This window comes from Mustela lutreola, chromosome 18, assembly GCF_030435805.1.
Source record: "Mustela lutreola isolate mMusLut2 chromosome 18, mMusLut2.pri, whole genome shotgun sequence".
Taxonomy (NCBI): domain Eukaryota; kingdom Metazoa; phylum Chordata; class Mammalia; order Carnivora; family Mustelidae; genus Mustela; species Mustela lutreola.
In genome coordinates, this window is record NC_081307.1 from 2,083,406 (window position 1) to 2,101,558 (window position 18,153).

At 37.6% G+C, this 18,153-nt stretch overlaps 1 protein-coding gene across 1 annotated transcript in view; it reads left to right on the top strand.

Moving 5' to 3' along the window:
* Positions 1-17,770, top strand: part of LOC131820345 (arylamine N-acetyltransferase 1) — a 65,581-nt gene extending 47,811 nt beyond the window's left edge. The window contains exon 2 of the mRNA XM_059155895.1: positions 15,164-17,770. Within this exon, the coding sequence (XP_059011878.1) occupies positions 15,170-16,042 (873 nt within the window). The 5' untranslated portion in view covers positions 15,164-15,169 and the 3' untranslated portion in view covers positions 16,043-17,770. The remainder of the gene's footprint in view (positions 1-15,163) is intronic.
* The last annotated feature ends 383 nt before the right edge of the window (positions 17,771-18,153 follow it).

Below are 18,153 nucleotides of genomic sequence, written 5' to 3' on the forward strand. Positions count from 1 at the left end.
TGAAAATGATATTTGCTCTGGGTTTTTCGTAGATAGATTTTGTGAAGTTGAGGAATCTTCCCTCTATCCCTACACTTTGAAGCATTTTAATCAGGAATGGATGCTGTATCTTGTCAAATGCTTTTTCTGCATCAGTTGAGAGGACCATGTGGTTATTCTTCCTTCTCTTATTTACTTTTTCTATCACACTGACTGATTTGTGAATGCTGAACCACCCCTGCATCCCATGGATAAATCCCACCTGGTCATGGTGGATAATCTTTTTAATGTACTATTGGATCCTTTTAGCTAAGATCTTGTTGAGAATCTTAGCATTCATGGTCATCAGGGATTGCCACTTCCTGACCATGCATGGGAGATAAATGAGGCATAAACAAGTCAGCTACAAGAGAAATGGAGCAGGGGACAATAGTAGAAAAGACTGTTGCCCTGAAAAACTCTTCAGTCCCGCTTTTATTAGATATAGACAGTAATCAACAGAAGAGCCAAAGAAGGCCAAACATTAATCATATGCCCTGTAGATAAAAAAGTAGGAAGGCAAAATATGTCTGGTCAAGCAGTATAAAGTTTATAGTTGAGCAAACACATTCAAAGGACTTATCTAATTAGCCATAGGTGCTCTCAAAGGGGAAAGGGGGAGATAATGGAAAAATGAAGCAGGCAGCGTTTCACCCTGAGTGGGCTGGACATTATCAGCTGCTCAGCTTCCATGAAGCAGGCAGTGTTCTGCTTTGAACTAGCCAGGCATAGCCAGCTTCTCGACTTCAAGGCTGTATATCGTCCTCTCCCCCAGAGGCCTGTTGCCAGTATGTTTTTCTCAAGGCTATATTTAAACGTCCTTGATAACTAGTAAAATTTCCCATGACTTATATTTTAAGTAATACATTATTCTGAGGGACAGATACAAGGGATATTGGTCTGAATTCTCCTTTTTGGTGGGGTCCTTGCCTGGTTTGGGGATCAGGGTAATGTTGGCTTTATAAAAAGAGTCTGAGAGTTTTCCTTCTGTTTCTATTTTTTGAGACTGCTTCAGGAGGATGGGTATTATTTCTCCTTTGAAAGTTTGGTAGAATTCCCCAGGGAATCTGTCAGGTCCTGGGCTCTTGTTTTTTGGGAGGTTTTTGATCACTGCTTCAATTTTGTTACTAGATATTGGTCTCTTCAGGTTGTCAGTTTCTTCCTGATTCAGTTTTGGAAGTTTATAGGTTTCTAAGAATGCATCCATTTCGTCTAGGTTGCTTAACTTATTGGTATATACCTATTGATAATAATTTCTGATGATTTTTTTCTATTCCCTTGGTGTTAGTTGTGGCCTCTCCCTTTTCATTCATAATTTTTATTTATTTGGGTCCTCTCTCTTTTCTTTTCAATTTGTTTGGCCAAGGGTTTATCGATCTTCTTGATTCTTTCAAAACCCCAGCTTCTGGTTTCATTGATGTATTCTACTGTAGCTCTAGTTTCTATCTCATTGATTTCTGCTCTAATCTTGATTATTTCCCTCTTGTTTGTGGGTTGGCTTAATTTGTTGTTGCTTCTCCAGCTCTTTAAAGTGTAAAGACAGTTTGTGTATTCTGTATTTTTTAATTTTTTTGAGGGAGGCTTGGATGGCTATGTATTTCCCCTTTAGGACTGCCTTTGCCGTATCCCATAGATTTTGGACTGAAGTGTCTTCATTCTCATTGTTCCCATGAATTATTTAAGTTATTTTTTGATTTCCTGGTTGATCCAAACATTCTTAAGCAAGGTGGTCTTTAGCTTTCAAGTGTTTGAATTCCCTCCAAACTTTTTCTTGTGGTTGAGTTCTGGTTGTAAAGCATTGTGGTCTGAGAATATGCAGGGAATGATCTCAGTATTTTGTTATCAGTTGAGCCCTGATTTGTGACCCAATATGTGGTCTATTCTGGAGAAGGTTCCATATGCCCTTGAGAAGAATGAGTATTCTGTTGTTTTAAGGTGGAATGTTCTATGAGTATCTATGAGGTCCATCTTGTCCAATGTGTCATTCAATGCTCATTTCTTTATTGATTTTCTACTTGGATGATTTATTACTGAGAGTGGCATGTTGTGACTCCCTACTGTTAATGTATTCATATCAATATGTCTCCTTCTCTTGATTAACTGTTGTCTTATGTATTGAATATGGGAGCATAAATATTTACAATTGTTAGATCTTCTTGGTGGATAGACCCTTTAAGTATGATGTAGTGTCCTTCTTTATCTCTGACTGCAGTGTTTAGTTTAAAATCTAGTTTATCTGATATGAGATTCTCTACCCCAGCCTTCTTTTGAGGCCCACTGGTATGAAAGATGCTTCTCCATCCCTTCACTTTCAGTCTGGATGTATCCTTAGGTTTAAAATGGGTCTCTTGTAGACAACATGTGGATGGGTCCTGTCGTTTTATCCAATCTGCTACCATGTGCCATTTTATGGGAGCACTTAGGCTCTTCATGTTGAGAGCAATTACTGAGAGATATTTTTAAAGACACCGTGTTGCTTGTGAAGCCCTTGTTTCTATAGATTGTCTCCATTAATTTTTGTTCAATGACACTCTTGAGTTCTTTCTTCTTTTATAGAATCCCCCTTAATATTTCTTGTACTGCCAGCTTGGTGGTCACATACTGTATTAAACCTTGCCAGTCTTGGAAGCTCTTTATCTCTCCATGCATTTTGAATGTCAGCCTTGCTAGATAATGTATTCTTGGCTTCATGTTCTTCTCATTTAGTGCCTTGAATATGTCTTGCCAGCCCCTTCTGGCTTGTCAGGTTTCTGTGGACAGGTCTGATGTTAATCTGATGAGCCTCCCTCTGTATATAAGGAATCTCATCCCCTAGCTTCTCTCAAGAACTCCTGTCTAAAATTATGATTCATTATTTTCACAACCAGGTGTCTCAAAGTCTTTCTAGACTCTGTGATCTTCAGGGGAGACCATTCTGCCTCTAGGATATGAATGCTGGTTCCATTACCCAGATTGGGCAAATTTTCATGGAGAATTTGTTCAACTATATCCATTAGTCTTCTTTCTTTCTCCCCCCCCCCCAGGGATTCCAATAATTCTGATGTTGGAATGTTTCATGGGGTCATTTATTTCCCTAATTCTGTGTTCATGGCTTCTAAGCTGTTTATTCCAGGCCTCCTTTTTATCTTTTTTCCCTATCAGTTTGTCCTCTAGATCACTAATTCTATCTTCTGCCTCACTTACCCTAGTTTTTTGAGAATTTAGATTAGATTGGAACTCATCAATAGCTTTTTTAACATCTTCCCTGGTGGCTTTCACTTATGCCCTACTTGATTCCATTTTGTCATTGGATAGCATAGAGTATATGTCCATATCCAATAACTCTGATGGAGAGGGCACAGTCTCTGAATTTTTTTTCTGCTGGGCATTCCTCCTCCTAGTAATTTTGGTGAAAGATGGCTGAGGGGATGTGTAGCTAAATATATCAGCCATGATCCAGGCAAGGTGCACCCTAGAATGCTTCTGAGCAATCAGAAGTCCCCACCAAAAAGGAAAAAAAAGAGAGAAAGAGGGAGACGGGGAAAAAAAAGACCCAGCCTGAATGGGCCCCAATGGTACGATTTATAAACTATACAAACAAAAATGGACAAACAAAAATACCGATAAAAACAAATGACAAGAAAAAAAGGAACCCAGCCAAAATGAATTCCAAATATAAGATTTATATACTACCAGAACAAAAACAAATACACAGAAACACTGACAGAAGAAAAAGATGGGTGGTGGTTATAAATCCTCAGTGTGGGTGAGGAAGCTTATTTTGATTCATCCTGGGTTATCTTGATATCTTTGTTAAAGGATTCGACTTTCCCGAGATAAAAGGGGATTAAAACTGGTTTATATATAGCGGTAGTATTAATTGGGGAAAGAGGGTTACCTTGAAGCTTATCTCTATATGAATATTAAAAAATATATAAAAGGAAAAGGAAAACACAGATATATATATCAAAAAAGCTCAAGTTAAAAAGTTATTATGGGGCGCCTGGGTGGCTCAGTGGGTTAAAGCCTCTGCTTTCGGCTCAGGTCATGATCCCAGGGTCCTGGGATCGAGCCCCATATTGGGCTCTCTGCTCAGCGGGGATCCTGCTTCCTCCTCTCTCTCTGTCTGCCTCTCTGCCTACTTGGGATCTCTGTCTGTCAAATAAATAAAAAATCTTAAAAAAAAAAATAAAATAAAATAAAAATAAAAAGTTATTATGGAGTTTGTTGTACTGAACCTCTTATTGTGATGGTAAATAGGCTACAAAAATTTTTTTTAAAATTAAAAAGAATAAGAATAGTGGGAACGAATTAAAAATAAAAGTTTTATCTATGAAATATACAGGTTTTAGAGCAATATCAGCAGCTTAATATCTTCTTTTCCCCTGATATTGGGGTTTTACAGTTTTATGAAAACACTGTGGTGGTTGTCCTCTCATTTTTTAGGTTGGCTCTCTTGGGGAGGGGCCTGATGCATTGTTTTTCAAGAAATCTTGCTTGGGTTGAGTCCTCCTTCTTCCTATCAATAGGCTCGGCTCTGAGGAAATAGGTTTTTCAGGCTTTTGTTCTCTGGAGGTATTTCTTTTCTTTTCTTTTCTTTTTTTTTTCTCCCTTGGCAGCTTTTGGTGGTTCTTTGGAGGTTTCGAGGAAAGCAAACTGCACCCAGACCTCCGTCTCAGAGAAGCCTCAGTTTGGCCCTCTCTGGGTGGTCCAGAGCATACAGACTCCCCCTCTGGCACTCCCCACTGGCAAAGCACGTCCCTAGCCATAGTTTGAGGGGTAGCATGAGCTCCCACCTGTCTCTGTACCCTGGTGCTACTAAAACCATGAGCAATATTGGTCCAGAGAGCCCGCTTCCAGTGGCTGCCTTTGCCTCGGCTCTCTGGGCAGGTCCAGACAACCAGAGAGATCCCAACCAGAGATAGCATACTGAGATTTCATGCCTGCCCAGGCTGGAAGTGTTCAGATTCTCGCTGGTCCTATATAGCACTAGCTAGCACCTGCATGGACCTATCTCAGGGGAGGGTGAGTGGAGGGTGTGGAGCGCAGCTCAGGTACCAGTCGTACAACACGCCTACAAAGTGCAAAAGGCTGTGATTCTAGAGAGCTCCCAGCTATCACCACCCAGATGCTCTCATGACTGCCTGCATCTCAGGGACCACTGTCTGGAGGCTTCGCCACACTCTCTCTGGCATGGGTAGTCGCCAGCAGAGGCTGGCCTGAGTTGTGGGCTTGAGCCCATGCCCATGACTGCCTGATTCCACCAGTTTCCCCGTAAGATAATTTGCTCTTTTTGAGTGCTTTTAACCAGACTCCAAATTAATGCTAGTCCCCAATCACAGGGCACTCTCATATTGGGGTATTACTTTCCAGTGGGTCACTTCTGGTGGCTCTCTCCCCATTCTGTTTATCTTCCGATGTCAGTTCCATCATTCCCACTCTGCTTTACCTGTCCACTGGAGTCTTCTGCCCATGAAGAGATCCAGAAGTGTATAATCTTATATTTCAGGCTGATTTCATGAGTGTTCAGAGCATTCTGGTAGATAATCAGCTCACTTTAGGGGACCAGTTGAAACAGTGCCTCCTACTTCTCTGCCATCTTGCCCCCCTCACCACCATTACTAAATTCTAATTTAAAATTATGTCTTTTTTTAAAGATTTTATTTACTTGTTTATTTGTCAGAGAGAGAGAGGGAGAACACAAGCAGGCAGAGCAGCAGGCAGAGGCAGAGAGAGAAGCAGGCTCCCCAATGAGCAAGGAGCCTGATGTGGGACTCAATCCTAGGACCCTGGGATCATGAGCCAAGCCAAAGGCAGCAGCTTAACCAACTGAGCCACCCAGGCGTCCCTAAAATTATATCTTAAAAAAAAAGAAAAAAAAAAGAGAAAAAAATGAAAAGGAAAACAAACACTTGAAAACAAATTATGACAATTCAAAATAAGTACAAAATAATTTTCAAGTAGAAGGAATAGTGATTTAACCATGAATCAAATGGCCAAGCTAGAAACCAGTTGATTCCTTTTCCATTACCCTTCACTTCTGTTCTTTCCATACACATTTACAAATTCTGGATTAGTGTCAGAGAGGATATGGGGAGATCTGGCTAAATACCAGTTGTTCTCTCTGTGACTAAGGAGTAGAGTAATATAACTTCTCTAAATATTGGGAAATATGCTGGTGAGATGAAAGGAAGTGTAATGAATCTAATAGATTTAAAGGAAACAATACTTCAGACACCATGAACAGAGAATGTTGGAAGCATTGGCAATATGGGAGTGATAGTTAGGTTAAAAAAGAGAAATAAGAACATCTGAAAGAAATTAAGGAGCCAGGCCCTTTGTATCATGCTATTTTAGGCTGCCCCACACTGTGAAGGGGTTAGCCTTGGTATGTAAAATGGTTGCAATTTGAGTCTCAGTAGATTAAGATTATTGACTAAAGGGGATGAGCTAAGGTGGCAAAGCAGGAGGCCCCCAAGTTTGTCTTGCCCATCAAATACACCTAGATAGTTATCAATTCGTTCTGAACATGCAAGAAAAAAAATCAGAAATCTAAGAAAACAAATGCTGCAAGCCTACAGGTAGAAAAGAAGGTAGGAGGTTAAGGAGACTTGAATCCAGTGTGATAGAGCAGAGGATATGGCAGAGAGGAGGGATCCTACTTAAGGAAGCTACCACAGATTGTTTTTCAGAGTCCATAGTCTCTCATGGACAGCATGGAGAGGAAATAGTACATGGGTTTATGGAGGCTGGGCTGGGTGACAATGGCAAAGAAGATCAGGCTGTTTCCTGAGAGGGCGGTTGTGTAGAGAAAGCAGAAGGGAACGGAGATCCAGATGTGGAAGGCTTCCAGCCCAGGAACACCAGTTAGGAGGAAAATGATGGAAGTAGATGTGGTATTACAGAAATTTGACATGCTAGATTAAAAACACAGAGTTCCAAGATGAAACACTGGAACAACAATACTGTATTATTTGTTAATACAATTACAAAAAATTTTATTCAACCAAAAACTAACCAAAGATGAATATTTATATACTCTGTAAAAATGAATTGCTCATTGAAATTGATAAAGGAATATAAGATTAAAAAAAAAAAAAGAAGGCTACCACAAAGCATTATAAGCAGTGGAATGCAAAATCGGAACTTTGAGGAGTCTGCTACAGGAGATATGCCTGACTTAAAGGTGCTCAAGGCTCAAGTGGTGAAGTGGGACCAAATCCCAGGTGTGACAGCATAGTCTGAGAATCCCCAGGGTCATAAGAAGAACAGGTGGTCCCTCAGTGTGACAGTTTCCAGGCATTGGAGCAGAGAAGCTGACTGAGAACAAGGAGTCTAGATGATAGCTTTTGCTACTCTGTGTTGTCATAAACTGTGAATCACTGCACAGTCATGCAATTGCTTTCCAGGAACAAGTCTAGCAAAAAAGCAAGTTGGCGGGACTCCACTTTCAACCCCCTTCCCTGGGAGGAACACTGTGGGTCTGGGCCATGGGCCTAAAATTTAGTTTTGAAACTAAGAATGATTGTTCAAAGGCTGAGTGAACACAGAGTTCTGATTGCTTTTCTGTGACAGCTCACTGAAAAGGGAGGGGTGGGTGGGGAGCATGTATTTTCAGCTCCAGGGCTAGAGAGCAGGGTGCAGCTATATTCATCCAGCCCATCAGTGCTGAAAGCCTTCAAAAAGCAAAAGAGTGCCACCTAAAGGGCTATGGAGCCACTTACTTTGAGCCCCGCCCTTCTGTGCACTGTGCATTTACCCTAGGACAAGTCCACCTAAGAATCAGCACAACAGACTCTTCCCACAGAAGTGTCACCAAGGATACTGTTCATAGAAAGCTGCAAACCTTCAGTTGTTGGGGAAAACAGTATTCTTTGTATTTTCATTCCTTAGAATTTTAGTATTATTTTTTCAGTAATTTTCTTTCTTCTTCAATTCTTTTTTATTCTTTCTTAATTTCTAATTTTATATACACTTTTTTTGCCATTTGAACAAAGTAGGATACATTTTTTATTAAATTCAGTTAGCCAAGGCATAGTACATCATTAGTTTTTGATATAATGTTCAATGACTCATTTTATTTTTTTGTTTCCTTTCATTGTATTTTATTTTATTTTAAATATATATCTTTTTCTTTCTTCCTTATATTGGAACCTAGTTTCTTTTAACAAACAGACCAAAATACATGCAGGATCTAGTTTTTTTCATTTTGTTTTGTTTTTTTCTTGTTATTATTGTTGTTTTTGTTGTTGTTTTTCTCTTTCTTCTTTTCTTTGCTGGACAAAAATAAGTGACTGAGAAAACCCCAGAAAAAAGAACAGAAGATAGTACTCCCAGGAATTTAATCACTACAGATATAAATAAGATTTCTGAACTAGATTTAAAACAAGGATTATAAAGATACTAGCTTGGCTTGAAAAAAGTATAGAACACCCTAGAGAATCCCTACTGTAGAGATAAAAGAACTAAAATCTAGTCAGGCTGAAATTAAAAATGCTATTACCGAGATGCAGTCACTAGTGCAGGCCATAAAAACAACAATGAACGATGCAGAAAAGCAAATCAGTGATATAGAAGATGAAATGATGGGTAAAAAGGAAGCTGAAAAGAAGAGGGAAAGAAAACTATTAAATTCCAAAGGTAGACTTAAGGAACTCAGCGATTTCAAACAGCAAATTAATATCCATATTATAGGAATCCCAGAAGACAAAGAATTGGGGAAAGAGAAGCAGAAGATTTATTTGAATGAATTATAGGAGAGAACTTCCCTAATTTGAGGAAGGAAACAGTTAAGTCTAAGAGGCACAGAGAATTCCCCTCAAAAGCAACAAAAATAGGTTAACACCATGACCTATAACTTCCAGATTGCAAATATAAAGAGAAAATCCTTAAAACAACTTTGAAGAAGAGGCCTTTAAGCTACAAATGTAGAAACATAAGGTTGGCAGCAGACCTGTCCATAGAGACCTGGCAAAACCAGAAAGGACTGGCATGATATATTCAATATGCTAAGTGGGAAAAATACATAAACAAGAATACTTTATCCAGCAAAGCTATCATTCAGATTAGAAAAAGAGAGAGAGTTTCCAAGAGAACTAACATGAAAGGCATTCATGACCACTAAACCAGCCCTGCAAGAAACATTAAAGGGGACCCTATTAATGATGAGGGGTCAAGGATAACAAAGATCAGAAAGGAACAGAGACAATCTACCAGAACAGTGAGTTTACATGTAATAAAATGGCACTAAATTCATGTCTTTCAGTTATTACTGTGAATGTAGATGGGCTAATGTTCCAAAAAGAAAGAAAGAAAGAAAGAAAGAAAGAAAGAAAGAGTATAATGGATATATATTAAAAAAAAAAAAAAGAGGAACCATTTATATGCTACTTAAAATAAACTCATTTTAGACCCAAATAAGCCTCCAGATTGAAAGTGAAGGGGTGGAGAACCATATATCATGCTAACAGATATTTTAAAAAAGCGGAGTAGCCATCCTTATATTAGGCAAACTAGATTTTAAATAATAATAAAGGGGTGTATCCAACAAGAAGATCTAACAACTGTTAGAAAAGACACACAGCTAATATCCTCCATGGGGAAAAAGAGAAATTTTTCCTAAGGTCAGGAAAATGACAGGGATGTCCACTCTCATCACGGTTGTTCAACATAGTACTGGAAGTTCTGGCCTTAGCAATAAAACAACAAAAATAAATAAAAGGCTTCCAAATCAGCAAAAAAGAAGGCAAACTTTCACTCTTCACAATGACATGATACTCTATGTTGGAAATCCAAAAGACTCCACCCAAAAATTGCTAGAAGTAATACAGAAATTCAACAAAGTCGCAGGATGTAAGATCAACACACAGAAGTCTGTTGCATTTCTATACTTTAACAATGAAACAGCAGAAAGAAATAAAAAAATCTATTCCATTTACAATTTTGCAAAAATCCGTAAGATACCTAGGAATAAACCTAACCAAGGAGGTAAAATATCTGTACTCTGTAAAATACAGAACACTTATGAAAGAAATTGAGAAAGACACAAAGAAATGAAAAGACATTCCATGTTCATGGACTAGAGGAACAAATATTGTTAAATTGTCTATTCTTCCCAAAGCAATCTTTTCATTTAAAGCAATCCCTTTCAAAATATCACCAGCATTTTCAAAGCTGGAACGAACAATCCTAAAATTTGTATGAAACAAGAAATGACCTTGAAAAACAGAAGGAATGTTAAAAAAAAAAAAAGAACACCAGGGGTGCCGGGTGGCTCAGTTGGTTAAACATTTGCCTTCAGCTCAGGTTATGATCTCAGGGTCCTGGGATTGAGCCTCACATCAGGCTCCCTATCCCTCTGCTGCTCTCCCTGCTTATACTTTCTTTCTGTCAAATAAATAAAATCTTGAAAGGAAGAATGAAAGTGCAAAAGAAAAAGAAAAGAAAGAAAAAACTGAAAAGAAAAGAGGGAAGAAGGAAAGGATAATGAAAAAAAACGAAGCTGGTGACATCACAATTCTAGACTTCAATCTGTATTACAAATCTATAACCATCAAGACAATATGATACTGGCACAAAAACAGTCACCATGGACTGGAATAGTAAACCCAGAAATAGAACTTTAACTCTATAGGCAACTAATCTTCAACAAGTCAGGAAAGAATGCCCAATGGGGAAAAACAAAAAACAAAACAGTCTCTTTAACAAATGGTGTTAGGACTGTACACAAAGATAAACTCAAAATGGATAAAAGACCTCAACGTGAGACAGAAATCCATCAGAATCCTAGAGGAGAACATAGGCAGTAACCTCTTCGATATCAGCCACAGCAACTTCTTTCAAGATATGTCTCCAAAGGCAAAGGAGACAAAAGCGATAATAAACTTTTGGGACTTCATCAAGATCAAAAGCTTCTTCACAGCAAAGGAAACAGTCAACAAAACAAAGAGGCAACCCACGGAATGGGAGAAGATATTTGCAAATGACAGTAGAGACAAAAGTTTGATATCCAGGATCTATAATGAACACCTCAAACTCAACACACACAAAACTGACAATCATATCAAAAAATGGGCAGAAGATATGAACAGACACTTCTCCAATGAATACATACAAATGGCTATCAGACACATGAAAAAATGTTCATCATCACTAGCCCTCAGGGAGATTCAAATTAAAACCACATTGAGATACCACCTTACACCAGTTAGAATGGCCAAAATTAACAAGACAGGAAACAACATATGTTAGAGGGGATGTGGAGAAAGGGGAACCCTCTTATACTGTTGGTGGGAATGCAAGTTGGTGCATCCTCTTTGGAGAACAGTGTGGAGATTCCTCAAGAAATTAAAAATAGAACTTCCCTGTGACCCTGCAATTGCACTCCTGGGTATTTACCCCAAAGATACAGATGTAGTGAAAAGAAGGGCCATCTGTACCCCAATGTTTATAGCAGCAATGGCCACGGTCGCCAAACTATGGAAAGAACCAAGATGCCCTTCAATGGACGAATGGATAAGGAAAATGTGGTCCATATACACTATGGAGTATTGTGCGTCCATCAGAAAGGATGAATACCCAACTTTTGTAGCAACATGGAAGGGACTTGAAGAGATTATGCTGAGTGAAATAAGTCAAGCAGAGAGAGTCAATTATCATATGGTTTCACTTATTTGTGGAGCATAACAAAAAGCATGGAGGACATGGGGAGTTAGAGAGGAGAAGGGAGTTAGGGTAAATTGGAAGGAGAGGTGAATCATGAGAGACTATGAACTCTGAAAAACAGTCTGAGGGTTTGAAGTGGCGGGGGAGTGGGAGGTTGGGGTACCAGGTGGTGGGTATTATAAAGGGCACGTATTGCATGGAGCACTGGGTGTGGTGAAAAAACAATGAATACTCTTATGCTGAAAATAAATTAATTAATAAAAAAATGGTGTTAAGAAAACTGGACAGCCACATGTAGAAGAATGAAACTGGACCATTTTGTTGCCCCATACACAAAAATAAATTCAAAATGGATGAAATTCCTAAATGTGAGACAGTAAACTATCAAAATCCTAGAGAAGAACACAAGCGTCAACCTCTTTAACCTCATTGCCGGTAACTTCTGGCCACATACATCTTCAAAGGCAAGGGAAACAAAAGCAAAAATGAACTATCAGTACTTTGTCAAAATACAAAGCTTATGCACAGCAAAGGAAATAGTCAACAAAACTAAAAGACAACCTACAGAATGGAAGAAGATATTCACTAATGACATATCAGGTAAAAGGTTAATATCCAAAATCTATAAAGAATTTACCAAGCTCAACACCAAAAAAAAAAAAAATAGTAATAATCTGGTCAAGAAATGGATGGAAGACATGTACAGACATTTTTCTACAGGAAGACATGCAAATGGCCAAAAGACACATGAAAAAATGTTCAACGTCACTCAATATCAAAGAAATATAAGTCAAAAAATGATACACCACCTCACATCAGTCAGAATGGCTAAAATTGAAAACTCAGGAACAACAAATGTTGGCAACGATGTGGAGAAAGAGAAAACCTCTTACTCTGTTGGTTGAAATGTAAACTGGTGCAGCCACTCTGGAAAACTGTATGGAGTTTCTTCAAAAAGTTAAAAATAGACCTACCCTATGACCCAGTAATTACACTAGACATTATCCAAAGGATACAAACATAGTGATTCAGAGAGGCACATGCACTTCAATGTTTATGCAACAATGTCCACAAGAGCCAAAATATAGAAGAGTCCACATGTGTATGGAGGATGAATGGACAAAGATGTGATTGATATATATAATGGAATGTTACTCAGCCATCAAAAAAATGAGATCTTGCCATTTACAATGATGTGGATATAACCATATGGTATTATGCTAAGAGAAATAATGTCAAAGAAAGAGAAATATCATATAATTTTACTCATATGTGGAATTTAAGAAACAAAACAGATGAAAATAGAGGAAGGGAAGGATAAACAAAGTAAAATAAAAACAGAGAGGAAGGAAAACCGTAAGAGTCTTAGCTATAGGAAAGAAACTGAGGGTTGCTGGAAGGGAGGTAAGGTAATTGAGTGGGCACTTAATGTCATGAGCACTAGGTGTTTTATGTAAGTGATGAATCACTAAATTCTACCTCTGAAACTAATAATATAATTTATGTTAACTAAAATAAAAAGGGAAAATTCTGTTAACTAATTTTTTTTAAAGCTCAAGCATGTCTAAACCATATTTCTTTTGTGCCATATCACTGTCCTCCTTACTTATTCAGCAGTGCTTCTGGATATAGAATCAGAGAGGGTTTTTTACAATAGTTTCTCCATATCTGAGTGGTAGTTTTAGAGCCCGTGTACATGTTGATAAAGGACATCAATGCAAATAAGATGAGAAGAGATGAAATAAACAATAGATTTAGAGAAAATAATGTTGCAGACATTAAAAAAAAAAAAAGTTAAAAACCCTAGCAAAATAGGAAGAGCTGACTAAGAAAGAAAAACACAATGCAAGAGAAATAAGAATAAAAGGGACAATAGAAACACATAGCTTATCACCACTAGCCTAGGGAACAGTGCCTTTTGTATTATGTCACCTCAGATTATGTCATACTAACAATGGTAGAGCACTACTGTTAAAATTAGCATCTACATGGGATTAGGACTCTTTACCAGCAGGGGCAGAACATTTTCTACATGGGATTTAACAAAAATAAGGAATTTTGTTTTCTGCTACCTCACCTTAACAGAAAGTCAAGAGATAATTTAAAATTTGGTTCAGGTCTTTTCTCATCTTTTTTTTCCTCCTATTTTCATTTCTCAACTCCATAAATTTTTATTGATATTATTTTTCAGCAAGTTCTCCTAGTAGCTTTGAGAAAATACCCTACCAGTTCTTAGCCCTGCAGCAGAACGTATCTGTTTAGGTTTCTGAAGTATCCCTTCAATAGAGTCTTATTGACTTTATTTGGATAACATACCATTCATGAGGAGAGTACTGGTCCTAGAACGTATATGTTTTTAATTGGCCTACCTGGGTCACCAGTCTATTTAGCTGAATGTATACAGCTCATTCTTCATGTAATAGCCAGAAACATCAAATTTATTTTGATACACTTTGCCTAAACTGCAACCTTCCTCCACTGACCTTCTCACTATGATTCTGATTCAAGCCAAAAGGCTGGTATTTTTTAGAGGGTATGTTAGTTGTCTTATCTCATCTCAGTTCACATTCTCTCCCACTCACTCTGCTTCAATCACTCTGGCCTCCTATAAGTTCTCTACTTTGAGACTTTTTTTTTTTTTTGCTTTGTTTCTTCTGCCTGAATGGTATTCCCCACACATGTACACTTGATCTTAGCCAAAAGGCCGAGAAGCGATATATTCCCCACACATGTAGACATGGCTCATTCTTTCACATCCTTAAGGTCACAATGATGCTTTCTTTGATCACTTTATTAGAAATTAGTTTTCTCAGTGCATAATGTGTCTACTTTCTTTGCTTTAGTCTTCCACAAGATACTTATTAGAATCTAAGAAATTTAATGTTTTATTAGTTTATCCAATTTACAATCTATGTCATCCAACTATCACTAAGTGTAAGATTTCTGAGGGCAAGCAAGGAGATCAATAGCAAATAAATAGTAGGTATTCAGAAAATACTTTGAATGGATTAATAAATCAATGCACAAATAATCTTTGAGTGGGAATGTTTGACCAGATAATTTTATCTTATCTAAAGGTGAAATTGAGTGGATCAGGTACCATGAAATCAATAGACTCCTTTATATAATTCTGTTTATATTAGAAACTATTTGTAAACCTTATTTTGATACCAATTTGAAGCTTTGTTCATCATGAAGAAAACCACATGTAAACTGTTTTTATAGTTTCACTCCTCACTTATGATGGATTTCCAAATTCTCATGCTTAAAATATGAAAGAAGTGATAATAGTTTTCCTACAGGGTTACTAAGTCTAAGTGGGTTTATATGTACAAAAGTAATTTATACAATAAAAGCACTAAACAAAAGACTTATCATTATGGATACTTATAACCACTGACTGCATTTATATATTTAAAATATATTAGTTATAATTAGGCTAATCAAAGAAATCCAGTGCAAAAGTAATGTATTATTTCTCTTTTTGTTGTACTTCCCTCAGGGGATCATGGACATTGAAGCATATTTTGAAAGAATTGGTTATAGGAATTCTAGGAAGAAACTGGACTTGGAAACATTAACTGACATTCTTCAGCACCAGATCCGAACCGTTCCTTTTGAGAACCTTAACATCCATTGTGGGGAAGCCATGGAACTGGGCTTGGAGGCCATATTTGATCAAATTGTGAGGAGGAACCGTGGTGGGTGGTGTCTCCAGGTCAATCATCTTCTGTATTGGGCTCTGACCACAATTGGTTTTGAGACTACAATGTTGGGAGGGTATGTTTACAGTACTCCAGCCAACAAATATAGCAATGCTATGATTCACCTTCTGCTGAAGGTGACTACTGATGGCAGGAATTACATAGTGGATGCTGGGTTTGGACGCTCTTACCAGATTTGGCAGCCTCTGGAGTTAATTTCTGGGAAGGATCAGCCTCAGGTGCCTTGCATCTTCCAGTTAAGAGAAGACAAAGGAATCTGGTACTTGGACCAAATCAGAAGAGAACAGTACATTTCAAATCAAGAATTTCTTGATTCTGATCTTCTGGAAAAGAACAAATACCGAAAAATATACTCCTTTACTCTTGAACCTCGAACAATTGAAGATTTTGAGTCTGTGAATACATACCTTCAGAAATCTCCAACATCTGTGTTTACAAGCAAGTCATTCTGTTCCTTGCAGACCTCTGAAGGGGTTCACTGTTTAGTGGGCTGCACCCTTTCCTATAGAAAATTCAATTTTAAAGACAATATGGATTTGGTAGAGTTTAAGATGCTGAGTGAGGAAGAAGTAGAAAAAAAGCTTAAAAATATATTTAATATTTCCTTGGAGAGAAAGCTTGTGCCTAAACATGGTGATCAATTTTTTACCATTTAGTATAAGGAGTAAAAATGGCCTTTGGTATTACTTCATGTCCTGAAACTTTTTATTATAAAAAATTTTAAACATATACTAGAGAAAATAAAATACTAAATGTCTGTATCACCCAATTTATCAATTATTAACTACCATATTTCTTCAATGTTCACACATTATACCAAAGAAAATTTTACCCTTAAAAATATCAGCATTTAAAATTACAAAGTTATAGTCATCAAAACAGTATGGTACTGGCACAAAAACGGACACAAAGCTCAATGGAACAGAATAGAGAACCCAGAAATGGATCCACAACTGTATGGTCAACTAATCTTCAATAGAGCTGGAAAGAATATCCAGTGGAAAAAAAGACATCACCTTCAACAATAGTGTTGGGAAAACTGGACAGCTACATGCACAAAATGAAACTGGACCATTTTCTTAAACCATACACAAAAAATAAATTCAAAAGACTCAGTGTAAGACAGGAAACCACCAAAATCCTAGAGAAGAACACAGACATAAACCTCTTTGACCTGGGCTGCAGCAACTTCTTGCAAGACCCAATACCAGAGGCAAACAAAAGCAAAAATGAACAACTGGGACTTCATCAAAATAAAAACCTTCTTCATAATGAAGGAGACAATAAAACTAAAATGCAGCCCATGGAATGGGAGAAGATATTTGCAAATGACCTTACAGATACAGGGTTAGTATCAAGATCTATAAAGAATTTATCAAACTCAATATCCCCCAAAAACAAATAATCCAGTTAAGAAATACATGGAAGACATGAATAGACACTTCTCCAAAGAAAGACATACAAATGGCTAACAGACAAATAAAAAATGCTTAACATCACTCATCAGCAGGGAAATAAAAATCAAAACTACAGTGGGATATCACCTAACCAATCATAATGGTTAGTTAAAAAAAAAAAAAAAAAAAAACAGGTGTCAGAGAGGGTATGGAGAAAGGGGAACCCTCTTGCACTGTTGGTGGGAATGAAGACTGATGTAGCCACTCTGGAGAACAGTTTAGAGGTTCCTCAAAAAGCTAAAAATAGAACTCCCTACAATCCAAAAATTGCATTCTTAGGTACTTAACAAAAAGATACAAAATATAGATTCAAGGGGGGTACATGCACCCTGATATTACAGCAACATTATCAACAATAGCCAAACTATGGAGAGAGACCAAATGTCCATCAACTGATGAATGGATAAAGAAGTTTTATATACATATATGTGCCACCTCCATTGCATACAATATATATAATGGAATATTATTCAGCCATCAAAAAGAATGAAATCTTCCATTTGCAATGGAAGAAAGACAAATACCATATGGTCTCACTCTTGTGTGGAATTTAAGAAAGAAAATAGATGAACATATGGGACATGGGAAAAGAAGAAAAGGGGAGAGGGAAACAAGTCATAGGTGACTTTTAACAATAGAGAACAAACAGGGTTGATGGAGAGAGGTGGGTGGTGCATGGGCCAGATGGATGATCAGTATTAAAGAAGGCACCTTTGTTGAGGCACCTGTGTGGCTTACTCAGTTAAGTGTCTGCCTTCAGCTCAGATTATGATCCCAGGGTCCTGGGACCAAGTCCCACATTGGGCTCCCTGCTAAGTGGGGAGTCTCCTTCTCTCTCAGCCTCTTCCCCTGCCCCTGCTCATGCTCTATCTCACAATCTATCATAATAAATAAATAAATAAATAAAATCTTTAGAAGTAAAAATAAGACACTTGTGATGAGCACTGGGTGTTGTGTGTAAATGATGAATTACTGAATTCTATTCCAGAAACCAATAATGCACAATATGTTAACCACCTAAATTAAGAAATAGGATAAAATCAGAATGTAGGGGATAAAAAACGTGAAAGAGAGACAAGCTGGTGGAAGAGTAGGGAACCTCATTTCATCTGGTCCCCTGAATTTAGCTAGATAACTATCAAATCACTCTGATAACCTATGAATTCAACATGAGAATTTTTTTTTTTAAATGCTGGAATTCTACAAATAGAAAGCAAACGCTTTTTGCAAGGTAACATTGTGAAGTGAAATGGAGGGGATATATCAGAGGATAAAAGGTGGAGGGGAGGGAGCCTCTGTAAACCAGCTAC